The 27,600-nt window shown below is 43.9% G+C and overlaps 1 protein-coding gene across 3 annotated transcripts in view; it reads right to left on the bottom strand.

Moving 5' to 3' along the window:
• Positions 1-2,388: 2,388 nt before the first annotated feature.
• Vrk1 (VRK serine/threonine kinase 1) overlaps positions 2,389-27,600 on the bottom strand; it is a 69,254-nt gene continuing 44,042 nt past the window's right edge. The window contains exons 5-13 of one of the 3 annotated variants that reach the window (XM_051151103.1): positions 27,163-27,250; positions 23,293-23,401; positions 23,088-23,180; positions 21,270-21,402; positions 20,552-20,672; positions 20,143-20,201; positions 16,885-17,063; positions 7,671-7,758; positions 2,389-2,973 (exon numbers count right to left, since the gene is read on the bottom strand). In XM_051151103.1, coding sequence (XP_051007060.1) covers positions 2,942-2,973; positions 7,671-7,758; positions 16,885-17,063; positions 20,143-20,201; positions 20,552-20,672; positions 21,270-21,402; positions 23,088-23,180; positions 23,293-23,401; positions 27,163-27,250 — 902 coding nt within the window. In that variant the 3' untranslated portion in view covers positions 2,389-2,941. Of the gene's footprint in view, positions 2,974-7,670; positions 7,762-16,884; positions 17,064-20,142; positions 20,202-20,551; positions 20,673-21,269; positions 21,403-23,087; positions 23,181-23,292; positions 23,402-27,162; positions 27,251-27,600 lie in introns of all 3 variants that reach the window. The other 2 variants (XM_051151095.1, XM_051151112.1) reach the window with 2 other exon arrangements.

Raw genomic sequence — 27,600 nt, 5'->3', positions numbered from 1 at the left:
CATTTGAGAAAATGTCAGCACTTGTTTAAAACAATATGTGATGAAATATTTGTTTTCTTAATATTTAACCAACAGGTTGTGCTGTTTTGTGTTTTAAAAAATAAAAAAGGCTACAGCACACAGACAAAAACACATCACACACATTTTATCCTATTTTAAGCGTCAATGTGTTTAAAACAGAACTTGGGAGTCGATGTAGGTGTTACAAATAGATGGGACCGACCGACACACTGCTCAGCACTACATTCTAAGGAGAGCAGGCATCTCTGCCCCAAATGTCATTCTCCTTAGAGCCACAGAGGTAACTTTGCACTTTTGACTGTACCTTATTCCAAAAATGACCCTGTCATGTGACAACTGAGGAGTCCAGAGAGCCAGAGTTATAGCTCTGTGCTGCTGTCCACCCACACAATGTTTGCTTCACTCAAAGCAGCTCAGTCTTTAAGCAGTGAGATGATGACTTTAGGCTTGTCCTAGGCTGAGCACACATGATGGCGGCCACACTGCCGAGCACACTATACATGGCACCAGTCAGCAACTTGCTCACTGATTACAGCATGTGTCCAACCCTGACTTCTCTACCTGTAGTTTTAGAGGAATGTACGTGAAATTGTTCATAAATATGATAAATTTTCCAAGCTTTATACCAAAACAATTTGGAAAAAACTCTATCTTAAATTTTCCAATCACAAAAATCTTGCATCTAGCAGGGCGTGCTGCTATATCCTTATAATCCCTGCAGGTAGTGTGGGGCGCACAGCTGTAACCCTGCAGGTAGTGTGGGGCGCACAGCTGTAACCCTGCAGGTAGTGTGGGGCGCACAGCTGTAACCCTGCAGCTAGTGTGGGGCGCACAGCTGTAACCCTGCAGGTAGTGTGGGGCGCACAGCTGTAACCCTGCAGGTAGTGTGGGGCGCACAGCTGTAACCCTGCAGGTAGTGTGGGGCGCACAGCTGTAACCCTGCAGGTAGTGTGGGGCGAACAGCTGTAACCCTGCAGGTAGTGTGGGGCGCACAGCTGTAACCCTGCAGGTAGTGTGGGGCGCACAGCTGTAACCCTGCAGCTAGTGTGGGGCGCACAGCTGTAACCCTGCAGCTAGTGTGGGGCGCACAGCTGTAACCACTACAGCTAGTGTGGGGCGCACAGCTGTAACCCTGCAGGTAGTGTGGGGTACACAGCTGTAACCACTACAGCTAGTGTGGGGCGCACAGCTGTAACCCTGCAGGTAGTGTGGGGCGCACAGCTGTAACCCTGCAGCTAGTGTGGGGCGCACAGCTGTAACCCTGCAGCTAGTGTGGGGCGCACAGCTGTAACCACTACAGCTAGTGTGGGGCACACAGCTGTAACCCTGCAGGTAGTGTGGGGTACACAGCTGTAACCACTACAGCTATTGTGGGGTACACAGCTGTAACCACTACAGCTAGTGTGGGGCGCACAGCTGTAACCCTGCAGCTAATGTGGGGTACACAGCTGTAACCACTACAGCTATTGTGGGGTACACAGCTGTAACCACTACAGCTATTGTGGGGTACACAGCTGTAACCACTACAGCTAGTGTGGGATGCACAGCTGTAACCCTGCAGGTAGTGTGGGGCGCACAGCTGTAACCACTACAGCTAGTGTGGGGTACACAGCTGTAACCACTACAGCTAGTGTGGGGTGCACAGCTGTAACCACTACAGCTAGTGTGGGGTGCACAGCTGTAACCACTACAGCTAGTGTGGGGTGCACAGCTGTAACCACTACAGCTATTGTGGGGTGCACAGCTGTAACCACTACAGCTATTGTGGGGTGCACAGCTGTAACCACTACAGCTAGTGTGGGGTGCACAGTTGTAACCACTACAGCTAGTGTGGGGTGCACAGCTGTAACCACTACAGCTAGTGTGGGGTACACAGTTGTAATCTTGCAGCTGGTATGGGGTACACAGCTGTAACCCCTGAAGCTAGTGTGGGGTACACAGCTGTAACCCCTGCAGCTAGTATGGTGTACACAGTTATAACCCCTGCAGCTAGTGTCGGGTACAAAGCTAAAACCTCTACAGCTACTGTGAGGTACACAGCTCTGAGGTACACAGCTATGACCCTGCAGCCAGTGTGGGGTGTACACATGTAACCCCTGAAGCTACTGTAGGGTGCACACGAGTGATCCTAGCCTTAAGAAGGTAGAGGCAGGCAGGTCAGGAGTTTGAAGACACCTGGGCTACATAAGTCAGACTCAGAAAACCAGAAAAGCAAATCCAAAAATACCTTGCAGAACTTGGGTTTGCTTTACAAATTATCATTTGTACAAAAATGAAATTTGGGGGAAAAAAAGATTTTAAGTGGGGAAGGCTCTGTAAATCCCACTCACAGGACTTCCTTGAAGGGTTGTGTATCATCTTTGGTCCTGCCACCACCAGGTGACTGATTATTGTTCTCCTGTCACTTACCTTCCATACTTATTCTTACATAATATGACTGTAAAATGTGTGTTTCTCTCATATACATTGTATTTACTAGACTCTTTCTTTGTGCATACAGCAAGTACTCAATACATGCTTGGGGAAAAGAACAGAATCCATATAGACTAAACTTTATTATCACAACAAATTCTATACTTACATCAAGCAAAAGAGACCTTTATTTCAAATTCTCCATTCCTTAAAAGCAGGAGCCTGTGGAGCACTCTGTCCACTCGGGAGCGCACAGCGGTCAGAGTCAGCACATACTCCCAAGCCCAAAACCACACTTTGTAATGACTAAAGATTTGAGGATCTCATAAATTATCCTTCAATAAAGTACACAAAATATTCATTTTAATAAAGCTTGTTTTTTTAAAAAGTCATTCAATTATTACTATGACCCTACAAGACTCACATGAAAATAAAACATAAAATAGAAAAGGAGAAAAGAAAAGAAAATCAAGTGAATAGGTGGAAAAGTTGGTTTCCAGCATCTTGTTTACTTCTGGGCTTTCTTTCTGGTTCTTGAACCTTGAAGAAGAATTGGAAAAAATCACATAAGTAATCATTAACTTACAAAAACAAGGGATCAGAAATACAAATCTCTTCGTGTCTGATGTCTGTGAAGACATCACACAAGACAACGCACAAGAGCCTAACTGCTGCTGGATAGCCTAGAAATTGTCAGTTTGCTTTCTAATCTCAGCCCACCAGTAAAAACACGCCCCAGTATTTCTCCCCAGCCTAACTTCCGAATTCACACTTCCTGGGGGCTAGCTTGGGTTACACCTGGCACAAAGAGCAGAGGGCTTGTTTTCCCACAGGACAGTCCTCCCTGCTGGCACTCACAGCTAGCTGATCTAAGACCCCGGGATAGCTCCTATCCACCTCACAAGGGGACTCTTGTCCCAGCTTGACCACACTGCCCAACACTGGCCTTGTGTTCTTTCCAGCCGCAGCCCTCTCGGCCAGAAAAGACCAGCAACACTGGGATGAAGGCATCCTGGCTGTCGACAGTTAATCAACTTCTTTTTGGAAAAGAACAAAATTTTCTTTGAATATGAGACAAAATTTCTAATCCCACACAAGTAATTATAGTTCTAAAGGTATTCTGATTATGGTGTCTTTAGTTACTTAGCTGGAAAATCAGTTTTAAAATTAAAATTTTTTCAGGTGGTTTCTGCTCAACCGTCATTCAGTTCAGTCCCAGCAAACCTTAGGCTTTGTGAGCATCACCCCACCACTCACACAGCCTATACACTGAGGCTGACTAACAACTGCAACATAGTGGTAGCTACAGGGGGTTCATGAAGCCCCACCCCCTCTGATATCTACTGGTTGCTGGAGCGCTGGTAAGGAGCCCTGCTCCTATAAATAACCCCTCGCTCAGGGCCATGTAAGAACCCTAATAGAGCTCACTGGGTACTAGCTAACTAACTAGGTGAGTGACCAAATGAAAGCCTAGAAGAAGAGGAGGGACTCGGTATGAAGGGGAGAGGCCTGCGGGAGTGTGCTGAGGAGCAAGAGACGGAGCAGGATGAACAGGATCAAAATACAACCTATGTACGCATGGGTACTACAACAAAACCATCACCATGAAAAAGTAACCTTCCCTAATAAACACACGCTAAAAATGACTGAACCATGATGAAATAAAAAGCCTGTGTTCACTTGGGGAGGCAGAGGCAGGGGGATCTCTGTCAGTTCGAGGCTAGCCTGGTCTACAGCCAAGACTACAGAGAAAAACCCTATCTCAAAAAGAAGAAAAAGCTTGTGTTGCAAAAAAGAAAAAAAAAAAATTCCATGATACACTTTGAGGTTTTTACTTCTAAAGTTTTAAAGTTAAATCTACAAAGAAAAGCAGAAATGCTGTGACTGTGAAGCCATCCTGACAGCCATCTTAAGATCAACACCAAACAGCTCACTAGAAGTGTCCGAAGGCACATGGCAGAGACAGGCAACCACCACGTGCAGTCAAGCAATGCTGCCTTGACAATGTCCTAACTTGACATTTCACTCTTAAGCTAAATATTGCTATTTACCCCTGTGATCCAGACTCAGCATTTCTTACCTCTTGTTGTCTAGACTTAGCACTTAGCTCTGTGATCTAGACTCAGCATTCTTACTTCTGTGATCTAGACTTGGCATTTCTAGCTACAATTCCTAATGTTTGTGCCTCCTGGAACCTAAACAGACTCAAACCAACTGTCACCCAGGAGAGTCTGCTGCCCAGGGCAGGGCAGTGTTTCCCCTACTGATCAGGTCTGCTCTACTCAAGTCTCTAGTAAGACAGCCATGTTCGTAACTCACTACAACCAGACAGAGCTGATCTTTTATAAAACTAACATGTAAAATGTGATACTTGAAATAATCCACATGAGGAGTTTGGAGAAACTCTTCCAACATTTTATTTAAAAAATGCAAAAGTGGGGAGTATCTTAGCAGGGTTTTCTTAGAAACATCTGTGCCTGACTAGTTGGTATTCTCCCACAGAAAATCCTCAGGACAGGCTCAGCCTCAGTGCTTCCCAGCTACCTCACCTCCAAACAAGAGTCACCACTGTCTGACAGGGACAAGGACACAGGTCATAAGTATCATGGTCACATCAACTAATTTTTAGTACAATTCTGAAATTGTGGCACAGTTTTAAAATGCCAGGATATGCATGGTTTTTAAGGCTTATCATTTTGTAAGGGGGGAAATTACTTGTAGCAAATAACCAAATTTCTTCAATTGGTAAAAAATTGTGCCTTGCATAAAAATAAAAGGATTAAAGGTCTGTTCTTCCTGGGCACCACCCGTCACATTCTCTTTTCTCTCACAGCTCACACAATAACACACAGAAAGCTTTCAGAGTGTGTTCCCACACAATAGACCCCCAACTATTCAAAATGAGTTTAGGTGTATCCAGAAAATTACACATGGCTTTAAAATGGTCTAAATAGATATTAAAGGAAAGGTGCTCCCATTTTGCAAGGCACAGAATTGTAAAGGTATCACACGGTGAGAACAGTCTCTTACCACATTGTAAACCATAAACTATGTTTGAAAATAAAATTCTTAATGAAGAAACTGACATTTCTAAAGCTTCCATTAAAGCAACCATTCCTGAACACGTTTATGAGACAAAATCCTAAAGCCTCAAATCACAAATTCGTGGAATTTATCTTATGTCTCAAAATATTAAAAAACTCAAACATAGCACCATATCTTCCATCAAGTGACTTAAACTGAATATAAACGTACACATTTATAGGGCCCTTGGCCTGTTGGTTTGCTTTTTCACCCTGGAAGCAATAACATTTACCAACCACCTCTGGCAATACTTCTCCCCGATGAATATTCTGATAGGAAAATAACTACCCTAGTATTTTAGGGGCGGAAACAGCCTATAACAAGAAAGCAAAAAAAATCACGTGAGCAAATGCTGGCGCACCCCTTTAATCCCAGCTCTTGGGAGGTGAGGCAAGTGGAGCATGAGTTAGATGCCAGTCTGGTCTACACAGTTACAGGCCTGCAGGGAATATGTAGTAAGACTGTCTCGGGGGAAATAAATAAATAAATATACTAAATAAAGCAAAGTAATTCTGAGTTCACAAGAATGTAGAACAATGTGATTATTCGTCACCCAGCACATGCCTTTAATTCCAGTACTTGGGAGGCAGAGCCAGGTGGATCTCTAGGAGTTCGGGGACAGCCTGATCTACAGAGTGAGTTTCAGGAGAGCTAAGGCTACAGAGAGAAACCCTGTGCAAAATAAAAAATAAAAAAGTTTTAGCAAAGCAGTCTGAGTGGCCCTTCCTTGTCAGGAGTCACATCTAATGACACTGTCCTAGCAGTACTGCCAGTTACAATGACTATAATCTTATCACCTGGCAAAAACTAAGATGGTTTTCACAGTTAACAGTAGAGTTTTAAGTGGCCCACTCTCAGATATAAAGACCTCTGTGTTCACCAAGCAGCATGCAGGCTTCCAATGACCCACGGGCAGCTGAGAGAGCCTGTCTGACTACAGCACATCTGGGACCTGGCTGGACTGACTCCTGGCTTGACCTACTGCAATGCAGGACTTGCATAAACTGCTATGACAAGGCTGCTTTAAAGCTTAAGGGTGTGTTCAAAGGTAAGAACAGAGCTGTCTTCATCAGTGCTGCTTAGTTCATTCCCACTCACTGTCAGAGCTGCTGCAGCTCGCCTCTGGCTGAGATGTGCTTCCATGTATTGCTCCTTGGGACTCCTCACTTCCTAATAACAAAATGAACAAGACAGGGAAGGAGGCAGTAAAAAACAAACAGTAGCAAATGGGAGACGGCAGCATTAGAAGGAAATGAACTACTGCAGAGCGTTAGCCTCCAGAGTGAACGCACACTCCTGGCATCCCAGGGACTCTCTGGGTAAATGCTGATAACCCTAACCATAACAGATATGGAGAAAAATGCTAATAAAATCAGGATAAAGGAGATTGTCTTTCAAAACTTGCTTTCCAAGATGTCCCAGGGCCACTGTCAAAGGGAAGGTAAAATGCAGTGCGAGCCTAGGTCAACAGAGCATTTATGCTATTGTGACATTTGTGCTATTGTGACTACTTGTTATTAGTTAAGAAATGCCCAAGACCAACAAAATAATAAACGAAACTCTGAGGAAGAGAGGGGAAAAAGTCTTTTAAAAAGCACTCAGTCCAGGAAAGCATCGCATTGGACCCCAGCACAGCAGACTTACTTCCACTCTTAGCTGGCTTGCGTGATGCCACCTTTGCTGAAGCTGCCATTTCTAACTGTGGCTTTATAGGTCGTACCCTCAGCACCAGGCTCTAACTAGCAGTGACTTCAAATCTTTGCTTCTCCATCAACTACTTTAACCAGTGGAGTTACAAGGCTTGACTCCCTCACCCCCTAACTGACTGGGGTGGGCTGTAGAGAAGTGTTTTATGACAAGAGTGTGTGTGTGTGTACCCCGCCCAGAGTTACGTGGCTCTGTGTGGGGGAGTGGAAAGCTGTAAGCCTAAGAGCCAGTTCCAGTCTCTACCTCCCAAGCCCCAATCATGCCTGCTGTGAAGAGTGACATACAGTGTGTATGGAAGATACTGCTACACACACTATGCAATGCAAAGCTATCTACAAGATATTTTATATCAAATCATGTATTACAACTCACATGTTAGTTAGACCACATCCAATGGGAGCCAGTGTAGCTTGGCTACATAAGGAATAAGCAAGTCCCCAACTTACGGGTCTGTACAGCCTCTTCCACCTGTGTGTCTGACCACTCCATGTCTTCCACACTACACGCTGTGCTTTCTTCTACTTCTTTCTTCCGCTTCTTACATATGAAAGTTCAAAAGACAAGAGGGAGAGGTGTATCAGATGCCCACATAAGTAAATATACATCAATTAGCATATATATGAAACTTTCTAAGCATGGGAGTCTCAAAACATCCAGAAGAACCTAAGAGAAGGAACAGGAGTGTGAAGCCTCCAGCTATGGTCAGCCTGAGTTAGGTCTTTTCTTCTGCCACCTCTAGTTCCCAAGCTTTAGTCTACACCTGAATCATGCTGACCCAGGAGGGCTGATCAAGAAGAAACTCTTTGAGGACATGAAATGTTTACTAACTTGCTATCACCTTCCCAGGCCAGGAACACTCGTTCTTCTGTTAATGTGGCTGGGGGTAAATGCAGAGGCTGTGAGCCTAAGAAACAGAAAGGCGCACACCTCACCTTACACCTGCAATCTAAATTTTGTGGCAAATTCTGTTCATGAGCCAGTGTTTCTTTACAATGCTTTTTATAAAATATCTGAGTGCCATAAACTTGCTTTGAGCAGCCTTACAAGTATAAAGCTTTCCTGATACCTTGAAGCCATTCAGATTATCCGCACTGGTCCTTCCATCTTCCATTTGGAGAATGTCCTTGTACTCCACTGCCTTCCACTCTTCATAAACACACTACCAGCCTGAACTAAGCCACTTCTGTGCTGAGCCCTTTAATTAGTTAACATCTCTCTATAGGAGTGTTTATAGCAGGGTGTTGGCAATGACTATAAAGCATTTACTTTTTCATGTAGCCTTATCCTATGTATAGCTATCTGAACTCCAATGCAAAGCCTCTCTAAGTTCCCTGAAGTATTCTGGATCATTTAGGAAGACATTTGACACATCCCAGACTCCGCAGCATGATGCAACAAGATGTCCTCACTTACACTGTCTAGCAATTAATATTAAGTTTGACTTCATCTGAGAGTGTTCCTTGCTGGAGGCCATTTTGTGTACAGCTGCAGAAGATAATATTTACTGACAGCACAGTATTCTTTCCCTAACGGCAACCACAGGTTCCGCCCTAGATAACGGAGCCAACCTATGAAAGCTACCATGTTTCATACCCAGTGCTAAGAAGCATTGTCAGGGAGGCAGACGCAAGCAGAGTTCTGTGAGTGTCAAGGCCAGCCTGGTCTACAGAGAAAGTTCAGGACAGCCAGGGCTATACAGAGAAACCCTGTCTTAAAAAAACAAAAACAAAAACAGAAGAAGAAGAGGAGAAGGAGGAGGAGGAAGAAGAGGGAGAAGCATTGTCAGTGCATGACACTCAATCCACTGTTTCAAGCATGTATGAGGCAGGTATAGAAAGACGGGAACTCAGAGAAACCTACCATGTGCCGTGTGGAAAGGGCTCACACACAGAAACAACCTGACTAAACCTTAAGGAATTTTCAATGACATTCATTTAGGAGATTTGTGTAAGAAGGTATTGCTTCTCAAACACAGCCATGAGAAGGCCTCTACTTCACATAGCTGAGAAGGGAAGGGGAGAATGCCTTACATCTTTCTTTTCCAAAGTGTTGCTTCATGATTACCATCTAAACCCTGCTGGGCTGAACAGATTGGCTCGATAATTACATACAATAACTGCAGTGGGCAGGTAACCCTCAGCTGGCACGGGCAGCTCCCCTGTGAGAGCTTCCATATGCAAGTGCACTGATGAAGTGCGTTAGGTATGTCTTTCCTGCCGGTTCACAGGCCTGATTAACGGCAGCCAAGACTCCAAGGTTAGCATGTCAGCAGACTTGTGATGCATTAGGCAGGGATAAACACAGACACTTTTGTTCGTTCAGACCAAAATTCAGGAGGAATATTTCATCACTCTACTGTTTTCTACATAGAACAGAAAGCAGCTTTCCGATTGTAGAGGTAGTTCTTAAGTGCTCGTTATAAAGGAAGCTAGCTAGTATTTCCTACCAAAGAGCCTAGCACGTTCATTTTATTTTGAAGCTTATTTAATAAAAGCCAGCTTTCTCAATCTCCATACAGGTGAATTACAAGGAATAAAAGCCACACAGCATTCAGTCAGGGAAAGGAGCACCTGGGGGCTAGGGATGGCACTGCATCACAGTCACCCACTCGCCAGCCAGGTAGCTCCTACCAACTTTCCTGATAGCACATGCTGTTTGGGTAGAAAATATCCATGGTCTAAGATCACCAGTTAGCAAAATAAAGCAAAGCCTGTGCAGTTTCAGTGTGTAAGGCCGGCACTTGGTTATATAGCAGCACACAGCAAGCTGCTGAGCACTCTCCTGGGTGCCTATCTGTCACAATCCTTAGGCTCCTGGTGTGCAGGTGTGAGCTCCCTTCTAAATGAGAACTTCCCACATGGTTGTGCCAATCTCTGATTCTCTCACAGTCTCACAGGTACCTTTATTTGCATTTATAAATGAAACCACAGGGGCAACCTACAAAATACATATGGAATAAAGTTTGCTTTTAATTTAACATAGAAAAAGTCTTGAAAAATGGGCTTATTTCAAAGGGTATTAGTGTATATATATTTTTTAAACATGTTCAGATATACTAGGTTAAAACTTAGTTAATTAGCTGCTTCTCACTTCCAATTTAGAAACAGGAAGAGAAATCAGCTGGATGCATTTGGACTGATAATTTACTAATAGTCTAAACACTGACTGGAGACCAATAAAGCTGTTTCAACAGAAAAGACAACAAAAATCTTCATGGGTAAAACCAGAGAGCAATTCCCTGCTCAAGTCAGGCCCTAGGAGACCTTGTCCAGGGGCCTCTAAGAAACACCAGCAAGACCCATGGCCATCGCCAGAAAAGCAAGAGATGCTCTCGGGGTGCCCTTCCCCTTGCTGCAGGCATCAAACATGTCATTTTAAAAACAAAAAGCCTAAAATTTCCAGGGTTGGTACTGAAGAAGCCAAAGATCTCTAGGCACAAATCTGCACATGCCACCTCATCTTAGTTGTTGGAGCCCAGCAAAGCCAGCATCCAAAGCACACAACTCACAGACTACTGAAAGTAGCTGAGGAAGAATGACACGTAAGGGGCAGCAAACATGGTGTGCCACAGACCCCACACACATGATGTGCCACAGACCGTGCCACAGACCCCACACACATGATGTGCCACAGACCGTGCCACAGACCCCACACACATGGTGTGCCACAGACCCCACACACATGGTGTGCCACAGAACCCACACACACATGGTGTGCCACAGAACCTACACACTAGAAGATGCAATTCAAATGCATTACTTGAAGCCAATGAGAATGTGTTCCTTATTCCCACTGCCATATGGACAGAAGTATGCGTGGGTGTGGGTTCTTGTCAGAGCTCCATCACATCTTTATCCCTCTCTTACCTCAGTCTTGCCCATTCCTAACCCTAGCTGAGCTTTCACACACACTGTACACCCCACTCTCTGTGGACCTGCACATATTCAGTTGCCTCAACTTACCCAGGTCTGCCAAACTCTTACTATTTGAGTGGAAACTAAAAAATTAAGATACATTTGAGAAAACATCATAAAGGATCATCCACAATTAGAAGGAGAAATTAAGTAGGCTTGGAAATGAACAAATGACTCTTTAAAAGGAGACAGAGAGGGCTGGAAAGATGGCTCAGAGGTTAAGAGCACCGTCTGTTCTTCTAGAGGTCCTGAGTTCAAGTCCCAGAAACCACATGGTGGCTCACAACCATCCATAATAAGATTGGGTGTCCTCTTCTTGTGGGCAGGCACACATGCAGGCAAAGCACTGTATATATAATATATAAATAAGATTTTTTTTTAAAAAGGTGGGGGGACAGATGATTTGAAACCTTATCCAACACTGCTGGAATGCATTAAAATGCTCATTGCTTGTAGTGAGGCCATGATGAAGACTAGCAAGAGCACAGAGCACTGGGAAATCTTTTCCCAGAGTTCCAGCCTCTACCCAAATGCAGACAACGTCTACTGTGTGGCTGGCATGGTGACTAGCTTCTTCTGAATGTTACCAAACCAATATAAAAGATTAAAATAGCCTGGTGGGTTGGAGCACACCTTTAACTCCAGCACTCAGAAAGGTGAAGCAGGCAGATCTCTGTGAGCTGGAGGCCAGCCTCCATAATGAGTTCCAGGCCAGTGGGGACTGTATATACAGAAAGAGAGGAAAAGATTAAAGCACTGCAGCTTTCAAGAAAGCATTAGACACACCCGTGTTCCAGCTCCACACCTGTCTGCCTTTCCATACACTGTATGAAATCCTTTCCATGTTCCATAAATGAATGCTCCGTGAAATCCTGCTTACAAGGGATTTCATTATATGAAGTATCCATTCTTAAGCAAGAGCAACACAAACATGCCTTCGCAGTCAACTCCCAATTTTCTAGTCTTTGTCTACACTTAGGTCTTTCTGCTAATAACAGTTTAATCTGTTCTGGGGACAGGAAGAAGAAATACAACTCAGGTAACTGCCATTATTAACAAGTCTGGGAAAGGAGTTTAGAAAGGAGAAATGTTTAAACACAGTGTCCTCTCCAAGTTCAAATACTATTGAAGTGTGTACCCTAACTAAGCACCTGAAAGGGGTGCATCGGACATCACTACCAACCCACTTGAGTGTGCAGAAAACACCAATGCATGTATCTGTGCTGTGCACGACAGAGCCTGCGGCATCTTTACCATCCACCTGCTTACTCTGGAGCATATTTGTGTCCCCTTTGGCTCAGCCTCTTGAGGACCCAGAGAAAAAGCTGTTTAGAAGCCCTCCTGATATTTAGAGGGGAAGAAAGTTAATGAATAGGAGAGCAGAAACACCTATAGGTACACTAGGTGCAGAAGTTTCCTAGTAAAACAGCAACTTGGGCCTGGAAGGCTCCAGCTCCCATCGCAGGACATTCAGAACTTCTGCAGCGAGGGTTCTCCGGGCCTCTGAGTTCAGCACGAGCAACCTTCATAGCTGCTTCTAGACAGTCAATGAACTTAGCTCTGGAAACTAATCTCTGTGTTCTCTACCACGCTGGAATTCATGTGATGTTTCTTCACTCGCGCTTTCCTCTGAGGACACTCACTTATACCATTAACATCAAAAACTTTAGGTGTTTTATGGACAATTCATGGGAAAAGACAAAAACAAGCAGCTAGTTACACCTACAATATCCTATAACTAGAATCCCTAGCAGATTTTTTTTAAGTGCCTTGAGCTTCTCTAAGGAAAACTATACTACAGCTGACTCTAGGCAACTCGGTTTGATTTTTTTGTTTTTTTGACACACACACACACACACACACACACACACACACACGGAATATTTAGTATTTGTGGGTCTGGGTGGATGGGTGTGTGTGCATGTACAACCAGAGAACAACCCTGTGGAGCTGAGACTGTCTTTCCATCGCTCCATGGCTTCTGGAGCTCAAGCTCAGTCACTGGACTTGCAAGGCAGTGGGAAAGGATCTTCACCTCAGAGCTGCAAGCTCATCTCTTTAAGTTGTAACAGAGTGTCTCATGTGGATGCTACAAGGTCCATATGAAAGCAGATGGAAGGTGGTTCTGAAGCAGCCAGTGAGCCTGAAGCTTGAAGCGTTACTTACTACCAGTACGAAGTCCTCTGCATGTCAAGTAAAACCCTGAGATGCCCACTGCAGATATGATACACTACAGCTGTCTGTCTCCCTGATGATCAGGAAAAACCGGACCCTTCTCTTCCATGTGGTGGTAGGAACCACCTCAGGCCTTGTGAGGAAGGACAAGCTCCTTGCAAAACACATAATCCACTTTAGAATTAACTAAAAACAAGACTGCCTAATGGTCCCTTGAACCATAAAACCCCTATCATTAAACACACCCACAGCAAAAAGCAGACATGGAAGCCAGGAGCCCACTGCTTTACATTAACTGCTTACCCATATCAGTCAACAACTTCAAAGGAAAATACTCACAAACTCATTACTATGATGTACATGTTTTTTTTGTTTTTGTTTTTGTTTTTTCTTTTTTTTTTTTATTAATTTATTCTTGTTACATCTCAATGTTTGATGTACATGTTTTTAATATACATTATGGGGTCACACATTGGAGTCTTTATTTCATATCAATTATCATCTTCTCTTTTGCTAAAAATCAAGTTTTAGCAAGCCAGAACCATTTAAAGCCCATGACACATACACCCATCAGGTAAAATGTAAACCAGGCTTCATCCTTATCTAAGACCCTAAAACTGAACTGAACTTCAAAGCTGGACCTCAGTTATAAAGATGGTGCCAAGAGATTCAAATGAAAACATTGTTGTTTTCTTGAATCAAGAAAGCAGAGAAGTTCAGCAGTAGCTGACAGGACTCGTGCAGTCCCACCCCCTGTGCTGGATGCGCTGGCCACAGCTCTCAGCATCCATGCTTCCTGTTTATCCCTTGTGACAACATATCAGCAAGAAAAGAAGACATTACTGTTATTTCTACAGAAAATTCATATTTAAATACATCCCTTATTAAAAATGCAAAGACATATGAGCTTAGCATTCCCTGAAACTTGGCCATGAGTAGCAAAAGCTCAATCACCTAATTTTGAGGACATCTGATAAGATGTCCTTGTGTTGCTCCAACAGATCAATTCTTTCAAGAGCTCGAGGCACTGACTCTGTATCCTGTATCACACAGCCGATACACAGGGACGCAAAGATCAAAACGGGATGTAAATCCTCATTGCCACATATAGAAACTGGCTGTGGAGGTGAAAACTCTACTTAAAGGCCCAACTGCCCAATACCAGATATACTACTTACAAAGAGGCTATTTTCCACATAGATATTAGAACCCAGACATGCAGCTTTTGATTCACAGTGGTTCTCAACTGCGTTTGCATGATGGAAGCATTTCAGAAGCCTTTATGCATCTCTGAGGCCTGGGCCCCACTGCATAGTTAACCACTGGCTTAACTGGTGTGAGAAGCACAAGCCGGGAGTGGAAAGCGTCAGAGCGTCCAGGTGACCTGACATCCAGACCAGGACAGTCTTACAAGATCTGCTTCATGTGGCCTCAGGTATTTGGATTACAGGGGCCTCCAGCCTAGACAGAAGACGGGAATCCTGGCATCAGAAATCCCGTGTGGCCATAGCCTCTCTCTTTTCTCTCACCACTGGTAGTAGGCACTGTAAGGAAACACTAAACAAGTAAATGGGTACTCGAAGTGGGGTGAGGAACAGAATCTAAGGAAAATTACAGAACCAAAAAGAAAGACACTAAATTCAAACAGTACACAGGATTCCCATGTTCAGTCATTATACAGTCAGGCACAGACAGGAGAGGGCTCCTGGGCCTTCCCAATCCCTGCTGATCTGCTGGCTACCAATGAATCCTGGGAGAAGGGGAGTCACTGTCCTGAGTTGTGTACCAACTGGTGACCCCACTAGGCTCCGACAAATAGCTCCAACGTATGGTCACACAGACTGCTTTGGTTAAACTCAGGGTCACAAAACAAATGGCATGAATGTGAGAGACCCTTATCTGGAAGGGATGAAGTAAATAGGTAGAAGATAGGGCAGGGTGGGATGACAGTGATCAGCATTATACACCTATGTTAAGGTGTCAAAAACATTTAATTAATGAAAAAGGATAAAGTGACACAAAGAAAATCACTAATTCCCCTGAAGTGTCACTGAAGAGAACAAATGAGGAGAGTGAGCTAGAAGCACCGAGATCCATTTCACGAGGAGAAGATAGAAGAGAATGTGTAAGAGGTAGGTGTAAAAAGGCAAGGCTCTCCCAGACACCAGCAAAGAGCGCGAGGGGGAGATGAAAAAGGAAGCCCCAGCGTGCTTACAAAGATTAAGTGTTCCAGTTCCAAGATGAGCTTTACGTCATTAGACAAGGGTTCACCAAGCACCAAGCGTGTGTGTGTGTGTGTGTGTGTGTGTGTGTGTGTGTGTGTGTGTGTGTGTGTGTGTCTCAGGAGGCTGGAATAGAATGAGAAGCAAGAGGCCTCAAATGTAGAGGAAAACAGAAATCTAATAACAAACAAACTTAACCAGACTGGAAGCTGAGGGACAACACAGCAGTGTCTTTGACCAAATTATCCTTTCAGTGGAGCAAACAACACTTATTTTTTAAAATTGTGGATTCATAAAGTTCAAAAACAAACAAACTTGAGCAATTCTCTAAAAGATGTACCCAGGAGAAAGGACACAGTGACAGTAAACAGTGACAGACATGAGAAAGGACACAGTCACAATTAAAGAGTAACCGAAGTACAGTAACATACTGCGGACACAGAGGAGCAACAAGACACCTGCACCCTTAACAACCTGAAGACGAACTATGGAAGGGAGACATTCTTTTTGTGAAGGAATGGATACACATTCTAATTACCTCTAAATGTTCACACACAAACAAGTTAAAATGTGTTAGAAAATAAGGGTGGGGACATTTGGGAGATAAAAATTCACAGCTTCTTTCTGTCTAAAACCTGAAGAAATGAGCCCAAAATAACCATTTAGAAACACTTGTACAACAAGCACAAGTGGCACCCCTTCATAAACAGCCACTGGAAGCAGTTACCAGGAAGAACAGAGCCACGTTCAGGAAGTAAGGTGAGCTCCGATTCACCACTGAGCCACCCCAGGAAACACCTCTGTAAAAACCTTCACCAGTAATCTCAAATCAGAAAGTGCTAGCAGGCAGTGGCAGCTCAGTAGGCAGAGTAAGAAGGATCGCTGAGTTCGAGATCAGCCTGATATACAAAGTGAATTTCAAGAGAGCAAGGGCTACACAGAGAAACCCTGTCTCCAAAACCCAAAAATAAAAAGAAAGTGCCTGGCAAATAGTGAGAGTTGGGGGCTGAACATTTAAAACCCCTTTAAAAAAGAGATGCTTCCTCCACAGTGGCCCACCAATGACAAGGCCCGAAGGCAGAGGAATTACTGCCCCATCAGCACTTGATCTTAGATCACAACTAAGGTCAGTTCAGATGCTTAACACCCTGCTCCTGGATGGAAGAACTCCAGACACGTCCTGTCCCAAGTCCTCTACACACTCTCTGGTGTCAGTGCCCTCCACTTAATGAACCCTTAGCCACCAGCCCACTGATGCATTCTTGCTGAGCTAAGGCCTCACCTGCCTGTAATGCCTGCTAAGGTGGAACCAAAGGAAGCCTAAAGGGTCATCTAAAACCTATACCTACCTTTGAGGCTGGTTTTGTCTTCACACTTCCGTTCTCCACAGCACTAAAATCCAGTTTGCCATCATCTTTACTTCCTATAGCTTTTAGGCCTTGCAAAAGAATGTCTCGTAAATTTTGGTAAAGAGGTTTTTCAGTGTAGTCCAGTAATTTCACAGTTTCCATGTACTTAGCAATTTCACCTAAAACAATAACACAATCATTTTATTACTTTTAGTCACAAGCCTGATAAGTCTATCTCATTTCTAAGCAAACAGTCGATGGCCAATGTGAAATTACAATACAAGTGTACAACATGTTAAAATAAAAACGTTGTCCTCAATAGAGCTCAGTAAAAAATATGCTTCTAAGTCCAGGAATTATCAGGCAAGTAAAACAACATATTTTGAGTTACAATGTAAAAGGCATTTCTGCAACCATAAGAGACAGTAAGAGAACAAAATTTCAAACACACATGAAGTGTAACTATAAAAAGGAATTCAGAAATTAGTATGTCCTGAGGTGCAATGACCCTAAGAGTTAGCAGTCTTGCAAGAGAAAGCTGCATGCTATGAGGTGAGAAACAGAACCCAGAGAGCAGATTCATGAAGCAGCAAGGCAAGGTGCCTCAAGGCATGAGAAAAGCCTCCTAGACAGAAAGGGCCCTGCTCACAAAGCGTTTGTTTCCCTTGACGACAAGTCCACTGCTTCCTCATCATCAGTCTTTGATATGTAACCATCGCCAGACCCCAACTCCTGGTCTAAACCTGCCCCTGTGGCTTTCCCTGGTCTGTTACTGAAAATGCTGCCCTCCCAGCCCAAGCCAGCATCTCACCCGAGTTCCTTGTAGCCCACATCGAATGCATATGCTCTCATGCCAGCACAGCATCCATCCACAGACACATAACCACTAGCTTAACTAATACGTGCCACTGTACGCCGGGCACTATTGGGGGGGGGGCCTCAAATCTCCACTATCTTAACCAGATATTTAAAAAACAAACGAAAAGAAAAACAAGAATTAATAAATATATATTTTAAAATACATGGAACAAACATGTGTCTGACAAAAAACAAAGTTTCCATTTTAGAAGCTACAGCAGAATTCCACCTTTACCACCATCTAAGCAGAACAGAACGGCGAAGTATACTTTCACTGGCATAGAAAGGCAGAAAAGTAAGTCAAAGAGCATCAAAGCATCTTCAGGAGCCAACAGCTGGACTGTACTTGTTTCAAAGTCTTTGACAAAATGGTCTTAGTAGGCAAACTTGCAATCCTGGCTTTCAGGAAGCTGAGGCAGGAGGAACACAAGTAAAAGGCCACCTAGGGCTACATAGAGACACCAAGTACTGGCACAAAGGGAAGGATGGGTGAGAGGACAGCAAAGCAAAATTCCTACAGAGTCTACAAGGCTGCTAAAACCAATAGGCAGAAACAGCACAGTACAGAATATAGGTAAAATATGTAAAAACTCTGCCCTATTTTTACACACTGTTGAAAATTAGAAATGAAATGTTCAAGCCAGAACACTAAACGCTCCAATTACCCAATGTGACTATGCAAGATTTCTGCAAAGACCAAAATACACACAGAATTTAAGGAGTTTTCATAGAAGAACTGCCATGGTGGGCTGGAAGACTCAGTATTACAAAGCCAGTGGCTCTCCAAATCAAGCAAGAATCACTCCAACCTCAAAGCCCAGTGAACATGAGAGGAACTGTGTATGTGAAACTGACACAGTGATGCTACAACTTCAACAGAGAGACTAGAGAGGGGCTCAGCAGTTAAGAGCACTGGCTGCTCCCCCAAGGTCTCCATCCCCAACACCCACAAGGTGACTCACAAACTCCAGTTCCAGGAGATCGAACGCCTCTACTGGCCTCTGTTGGCACTAGGCATGCGTGTGGTATATAGACATAGCTATAGGAAAAATGCCCATACACATAAATTTTAATTTTTAAAGATTTTTATTATGTATACAGTGTTTTTTCTGCATGTACACCTGCACTACAGAAGAGGGTACCAGATCTCATTATAGATGGTTGTGAGCCACCATGTGGATGCTGGGAACTGAACTCAGGACCTTTGGAAGAGCAGCCAGTGCTCCTAGCCTCTGAACCATGTCTCTAGGCCCCAAATTTTAAATTGTTTAAAAGAACAAAGTCAGGTTTAAAAAAAAAAAAAAAAAAAAAAAACAACATTCAAGTACTTAAACTAGCAGACACCACCAGTTATCCAGACAGAAGACAAAGCTGCACTATCTGACACAATATAGGCCAGAAACACATAGAAAGAACACAGTGCACAGCTGCCTTTTTTACAAAGGAGAATCCAGAAGATAAAAGAAAAGTCCTAGAAAAGATGCTAGGCCAACTAACATAACTCCTTCTCACACACAGTCCAAGTGAAGCAGAGGTAGTCTGTGTGGGAAACTGGCAACGTGCAAAGGACAAACCTAGAGATGCAGTGGGACACAGGAATAATGGGATGCAGGTATAAAGAGCACTACACAGACATGTGCACAGGTCTGAGTGTCCAGGACTAGGGACAGAAATGGAGGCTGACAGAGAGCACACACTGACGTGTGCTTCCCCATTCCTACCTTCAACCTCAAACTAGAGACAGTTCATTTCTCTAGAAGGTTAGGCCATTGGCCTCCCTGTCCTATTTCAGGCTGTAGACTCTTAGTCAAAGTAAAAGCCAAAGACCTCATGATGACCAAAAAGGACACAGTCCTACAGCCTCTAGGACAGTCTTCCCAACCTTCCACAGCTCACTTTCTCTCCTCCTTCTGACCACTGCTGCCATGTCCTCTCCATCTGGTCCTTGGCCACCTGGTCAAAATTTCAATTCTCCTCCCTACTCTCTGTGCCATCTCTACATTCCCAACTCCATTTCCTGCTGTCTTACTCTCCACAGGACTAACAACATAAAGCGCTAACAAAAAATCACTGCTATATACATCCCCCTGGCTCCCAAGGAAAATGCTAGCATCCTAAGGGGAGGGGTCTGATGCAGCTTGCACTGAGAGCACATTGTAGCACACAATACAACCTCCATAACCACTGGCTTGGTGAACAAAGCATGCTTCCCCCTTCTTGAAAACAAAGGGCAACTGTGTGAGGCTCCGAAGCTCACTGGCCACTCACTGTGCAAAGCTGCTTTTGTGAAGGTGCACCTCCAACAATGGCAAGGTCCTAAAATGCCCAGTCTCATGGGCTGAAGGCTTTTGCATCCCAGAAAACAAAAGCTCTATGAAGGTCGATGGAAGCCTTCCCTACCTGGCTTGTTTTTCTCAGGAAAGCACTTCTCCATCAAAGCTGCAACATTGTCTCTGTATCTGTAGAGGAAGGAAGAAGTCCTTAGTTAAAAGTGTAGTCTCTCATTTGCTAACAGGACACACCTCAGCAGGCAGCATGTGGAAAGGAAACAGCAAAGTTCCCAGATCCCTGCTGGCTAACCTGCACCTTCTAACTTATGTCATTGAGCCACGAGTGCTGACTGGGACATGCCTGTAAAAGCAACACTCGAGGCTGGGGCAGGAGGATTGCTCAATAAAGCACTATTTTTAAAAAATGAAATAATAATAATCTAGAGAATAAAACTCCAAAGATGCTGTCAAAAAATTCTGACTAAAATCCTTTTAAAGTCCTTCACCACCCAACCCAAAATAATTTAAGTTGTCCTTACCTAATTTTGGAGTCCCTAACGTAATTAGGGTCTTTCAAGTTGTCCTCCCAAGGAAGACAGCCGCTGAGCCACTGGATCATGCAATAACCAAGTATTTCCAAGTCGCCACGTCGTGATGGGGCTACAAATACAACAGAAGGCTAAGCACAGTAAAACGGCTTTGCAAAAAAGCCAGACAGAGCAGTTCACTCAGGGCTACCTTGCAGCAGAAATGTACTCCTGCACACAATGAAAGCATTGATCACTGGGCTGCATAAAACAAATCTTTGTCTCCAACTAATAACCTACTTAAAACCCAAACTGATAAGCCTTAGGGTTTCAAACTGCTACTATTGGTCTACGAAGTAAAGTCTGAAGACACCTCACAAGCACTGTTGTCTTTGGGAGACTTGAAGGCACTGAAATATTAGACACTATCAACACTGCTAAGCTAGCTTACACAAAACATAAGCTACGTAAGAAACCAGACACTAAAAACAAAGCAGCACAGAGATGAGCAATGAATCCAAAATGCAGTCCAGTTATCTCTGAAAGGCAGGAACAAACAAAAGGGCCCTCACTTTAGTGTAGAAGCCAAACCTCTGCCCTCTTACTCCACACCACTCTGCTTCTTCTAGTATTCTTCATCACTCTACTTATTTACTTAGCATAATTAAATCTGTAGAAATTCAGACAGAAGCATTAGCATGTACTGGCATCCAGGCCACTTTGGACATACCCACGCCATTGTGCGCATCAATGCTGGTGAACTCCAGTGTGCCATCATGGCACCTTTTGGGATCTTCTTTGTACTCTTTATGAACTCCATCTGGGCAGTAGCGATAAGCAAGTCCATAGTCTACCAAATACACCTATAAATTTCCAAGCACCAAATTAGAGACAAAAATCAATGCACATGTATTACTAGAAAGTACTGAAATAAAATAGAATACTTGGGGGTAGATTCACCTACAAGGGCAAACAGCAGCTCTCCAAACAAGTCACATCTAAAATGAGTGCTGTGCCAAGTGCTGAGACGCACGCACGCACACCGCCTCCTCTGCAACACAGGGGACGGACTTAACCCTTCACACTGAACAAGATGCTGCTGACCTCCATCTCTGAATAACTCTGACTTGTAAAACTCTTATTTTGTCTGCATTAATAGGAGTCTAACTCAGGACATTCCTCTACCACTGAGCTATTCTCAACCTCCCATTCAATAATTTTTACTTTGAATAAATCCTAAATGACCAAAAAGCTACAGTGCTTGGATATTACTTTACTTCTCGTACTTTCTTAGAAAAACATGTGCTAAATTTCTAATTAACCCTGTCTCCATGGGCAAGGCTTACAAATGTTAGGTTTTTCTTACAGAGTCTAGAACAAAGCTATCATACAAAGTAAACTTTCAAGACTCTTTCCACAAAAGAAAAGTGAGATGAGCAGTCAGCACACAAGGTATCAGCTGTCCTCTGCTCTTGACTCTTGTAAAGCAGTCAAAGGCCGATTTAATTCAGAAAAATGAGTCAAGAGCTGTAACAATGTCCAAAACTCTTGGCTGAGGTCTTTACCTCCATCTTAAATACTATGTATTAGAGTCAAGTCTTCCAGATTAATGCTAATTTAAAAAACAGGTAGAGGAGTTCTGTGGGCATAGCCTGGTGCTCTGCTAGCATACATATTGACACATGTGGCTTCTGTCTGACAGCCACGCATTATTCCTGATGCTGTCACAAACGCACACACACATACGCATGTGAACACAAAGATGGACATAGCACTGAGAGAGTAACTCCATCCACAGACCATGTCTGAAAGGTAGGAGAGCTGCACATGGCTGCTGCATGAACGAAGCTGCTCACATCAGTCAAGTACAAACTAACACGAGTCCATTTTTTAATGGTACACTATGCAAGTCTTTCCTACTTGAGCTAAAGAAACCTTCACTGCCCAGGTTCTTGGCTGTGTTCGAGCAAACAGCGCAACTGAGATGGCTGGGGATGCCTCACAAGGGCTCCAGCACAGCAGCTTTCACTTGGTGCACTACACAGACCTTTATACTCCCCAGACCCCAGAGGGGAGGCAAACACACTGTAGTAGAAGGAAGCAATCAAAAAAAAAAAAAAAGTAAGCGAGAGGTAGTTACAGACCCAAGTGCACAGAGTGTTGACAGATCACTGCACCAAGCCAAGGACTCAGAACTTCCCTCTTACACAAGACTAAGAAGTGACACTCAGCAGTGTCAGCTACAGGCAAGTCTAAATCACTGCCCACTACATAATTTTAAGCTTCCACCAAAGCAACTACTTGAAATGCATTTTGTATCAAGCACTTCTTCTAAATATTTAAATTCAAAACCAGCCAGCTTGATAAAGTGCCAGCAACATAAAAACTGCAACAAGCATTCAGAATGGCAGCTATACACAAGTGTCTGAGGACACGGTGCTGTTAGAGTATCGACTTCAAAAACGCAGAGCTTGTGGGGTGAGGTCCAGAGGACCCTATTGCTCTCAAACAGCATGTTAGACAAGAGTCAAACTGAAGCAGTGAGGACCTGGTCGGGGTTCCTGTAGCTCAGAAGAAGGTTGGAGGCCTTGATGTCCCCGTGCACATACTCATGCTCGTGGATGTACTCCAGGATGTCCAGCTATGGAGAACACACAGGGAGTTAATGCAGTACCCAACATGGCCAGCAGAGGACTGAGCTGCAGCGGAAACAGCTCTTACTGTATTCACAACAAGGAGCATAGCTCACATACAATTCTTAAGCTTAGCTGCAAGACAGTTTTCCGAGAAAACCTTTTGGCATTTGCTTCATATATTTTCTGAAGGTCATTCCCAAAGCGGTCCATTATCATAAACCTGTAACTGAAGACAAACAAGGAAAGTCCGTGAGGGAAATAACTAGGAACATGTACTCGCAATGAATACTCTCCCTTCAGATTATGTCAAGTTAATGCTTAATAAGGCAGTATTATAAACGAGGAGGAAAGGGGCGTGAACACACACCATGAGGAATGTCTCCCAATTAGACAAAATCTTAAGAATTCAGAATGCTGTAGTGTCTTGTCTCCAGGGACTCTTCCTGGACTCAACTAGTTTTACAGGAGACAAGGCTGAACTTAAGACAGTGCCCACCCACAATCCAACACACATGTGCAGTGAGACACGTCCACCTGGCTTTGAGTGGGGACACTGATTCTTCTCAGAGTTAACTGCTGTGTCTAGGCAGGAGCTTTCTTCCTGTGACCACATCTCCATTTTCAAGGCACATTTCAACAATAAATGCTCTGTTAAATCTACATTCAATTTAACTGTTCAAACAGCATAAAGCAATTATGTATTATACACTCAATGGTCAAGATTTGGAAAAGGAATATCCTGTGGCAATGAAGATTTTTGGCCTTGCCATCATCCTGCTTTATCAGGTGATAATACTTCTTCAGGCCCTCATTCTGGAGGAGTGAGTGCGGAGGCAGGACTCCTCCTTCCTTGGGATTCAAACTCCAGGGGTGCAGAGAGACACACTGGCCTGCAAGGAGACTGACTATCCAACTCCCCTGAATATCACTCTCACCTTCAGCAGCTGTCCAAGTTCTAATGTGTCTACTTAAATCATTAAAACAGAAAAACAAGACAAAACTCCTCCCATGGATGAGCCTGTGCCACAGCAGTCAGCCAGTGCACTTCACCCACGGCACTCACTAGACATGCGATCTATCGCCCATCTTATAGAAGTTACTATTAGTAACTGCCCTCAAATGAGGGGGCCTATAGTGGGAATCACTGTCCCACACACACTGAAATAATAATGTACAATACAAAAGTCATGCTTACATAGTGTAGGCTTTTGGGGGGCTTGGTTTTGTTCTGTTCTTTTTGAGACAGGGTTTCCCTGTGTAGCCTTGGCTGTCCTGGACTTGCTCTATAGACTAAGCTGGCCTCAAATGCATAGAGATCCGCCTGCCTCTGCCTCACAGAGTGGGTGTACGCCACTGCACCTGGCACATAGTGTAGGCTTTATGACAATAAATTATAGTGAGTTTACAAGGGAAGGAATACCCAGATGATATTTAAAAGACAGTGTGGTAATATAAAATATACGGTCCTATTTATCCACTTCTGAATCAGAAGAGAATTAGAGACTCTATCTATATGTCTTTTAATAAATAAAGTATTAGTGTTTTAGGAGATAAAGTTTATGTCAAAGTCAAGTAGGTGCAAAATATATTCATTTGCGTTAATATTCTTGCTACCCTGACCTCTACAGTCCTGTGACTTCCCAAGATCTCAGGTATGGAAGGCTTTGCAAAACTGAGAGAGAAGAGTAGAATACACACATTTGCCTTTGTAAATGAGTTAACCTGTGTAATCACTGTAATACTTTGAATAACAAAGTACAACCTTTGCCAACAATCTGTATTTTAGGGTTACTACTGCTGTGATGAAACACCAGGACCAAAACTAAGTTGTGGAAGAAAGGTTTATTAACTCACACTTCCATATCACTGTTCATCATCAAAAAAGTCAGGACAGAAACTCAAGCAGGGCAAGGGCCTGGAGGTAGGAGCTGATGCACAGGCCATGGAAGACTGCTGCTTCCTGGCTGGCTTCCCCTGGCTTGCTCCACCTGCTTTCTTATAGGACCCAGGACCACCAGTCCAAGGATGGCATCAACAATAGGCTGGGCTCCCCCACATTAATCACAATTAAGAAAATGTCCTCCAGCCAGATCTTATGGAGGTTCCCTCCTTTCAGATAACTCTAGCTTATGTCACGTTGATGTAAAACAAGCCAGCAAGTCTGGAAGAGCATAAAGACACTGACTGAATACAGATCGAGCAGGTCTTTGTTTTTATGCACAGATCACCCTGCCACTAACCCTCAATGGCCCCTAAAGCCTCCTACCATTTCTAAATGATAAATGACACATACAAACTGTTAGCACATTCTCCTGAGAAAGCTCTAGGACTGAATAATGAGGAAAGGCTACTTCTGAAAATGTCTGTCAGGTAAGTAAGGCTTTGATGCTTTCTTTTCTAGGGACTTGGTTAAATGCTTCAAGTAATGGGAAAATACCAATCAGTACAAACAATTGCAAAATGGTAACTGTGAGTATTTCACAGTACTGCTCTAAGCTCTAACTCCACACGAGTTAAAGAAGAAGCAAGGACATCTGGCAGGGAAGGAGGCTGGAGACGGACCCTAGCTTCTATTCTTTCCTTCTGAAAGTTGTACGGATTATATCTAGTGCTTTTTCATCCTGACCAGTCTGGGTCTTGCGCCCCACTGGGGAAGGTCTAGCAACCTCCATTTCCGGAAGAAAGGGTCGTCACTACAACACTGACCCGAGACAAATGCTGCACCCTGCTCCACTGTAGTCACCCTCCCTGACTACCCTGAAGCTCCTGCCAGCCTTCCTACCACCTGTAACAAAATAACAGACTCCATGAAAGACGCATGGTGCTCTGGTGAATTAAACTCACAGGCCTACACAATGGCTGCCCATTCTCAAGCCTTTGCTATTACAGCACCATTTGGCTGGGGCATTCCGTTCTCTTGCATTTATCAGTGTCTTTCACCAAGACACTTGTGTGACCTGTGTGACCACTTGATTCTTTCCAGCAGCAAGTTTAAACATAAGAATTATAAAATTGTGACTAAGAAAATGTATGAGGAAGCCTCACAGGACTCCACAAAATGTTCCTTGATAGGAAAGGGAAACTCACAAGACACTGACACCAATTTCTGACACTGACATGTGTCTGACACTGACACGTCTGCATGCAAGGTCTAGAAATGAAGCGGTCTTCCCAATAACATCAAAAGGAACAGTAACAGAGAGCAACGCCAGCACGAGGGTAACTGCATACAGGCAGAAATGTACCCACCGCCCCAGCACTCAGCAGGAGCAGGCCAGAGGACGGAAAGGTGACCTAGCCCAGGCTCTACAGTGACTTGAGGCTAAGTTTATGTAATGGGGCCTTTGATGACAAGCTGATGACAAGCTGAATCACAGTTTCCCTTCACTTACTACAAATGCCATGCCAACTAGTACACTAGCCTCCAGTTTCTAACTCAGCCTGGCCTCCACGGTCTCCTACAAGCTTTGCTCAACGACGTTTAACTTGTCCATTTGGAGAGCAGGCTGCGCAAAAGTGTGAGTTTTCTCCACCTCCTACGACTTCTAAGAGGAAAGGTTACACAAGTAAGCACCTAACTTTTCTCTCATGCTTCAGAAAGGCTGTCTCTAAATGATTGTCATCTCTACCTAGCTAGACTAAAGTCCTCATAAAGAACAAGCCTCTAGTTTCCATGGAAGATTAGGCCTTAATATGAGATATCATATGTGACCCTCTGTGTTGCATAGCGGGCAGGAGAGGCAGGGGATACTCTTTGTTCCTGGGCAGGCTTTGTTCCTGTCCATGGGGTTCTTTCTAGTCACCAGACACAGCTCCACAGGAGTCCAGAAGTCAGACTGGCACTCCCACCTGACAGGCCCCCAACGCTGTGCTGAGCAGAGAAAAGCAGAGCTAAGGTCCAGAGGCACACCTACAGATATTATGGGTGCTCAGCAAGTACTGACTAAACCAACTCAATAGGAAAGTGCTCAAAATGGAGATTTTTACCTTTTTCCATTTTTATCATGTAGGCCAGATCCCCAATACTTAGGAACACCAAGGTACTTCAATTTATGTGTACGAATCCATTTCTGAACTAGAAGTTAAAAGAGAAGCCTGTGATTCCAACCGCTATATATAAATGGTCATTTCAGAACAAATTACTAAGAGCAGAGCATACTTACATGTGCAGCAAAAGCACCTCTAATGTGTGTGTGCGTGTGTGTGTGTGTGTCCCACACAGAATGTAATTTTAAAAAGTTTACCAACCTGCAAAAATAGTGCCCTGCTGTTACCTATCTTGAAACTGTCCATCTGTGAAACCATTTTAAAAGCACAAAGCAACAGGGCTGCCTCTTCAGTCAACTCCTAATGACGTAGTTTGCTTGCTTCCGCAGGAAGACTTTCACTCCAATCTCTAGTTATCTCCTTCAATGTTTACATCTC

This window comes from Acomys russatus, chromosome 1, assembly GCF_903995435.1.
Source record: "Acomys russatus chromosome 1, mAcoRus1.1, whole genome shotgun sequence".
Classification (NCBI taxonomy): domain Eukaryota; kingdom Metazoa; phylum Chordata; class Mammalia; order Rodentia; family Muridae; genus Acomys; species Acomys russatus.
This window is presented reverse-complemented; position numbering and strand designations above follow the sequence as displayed.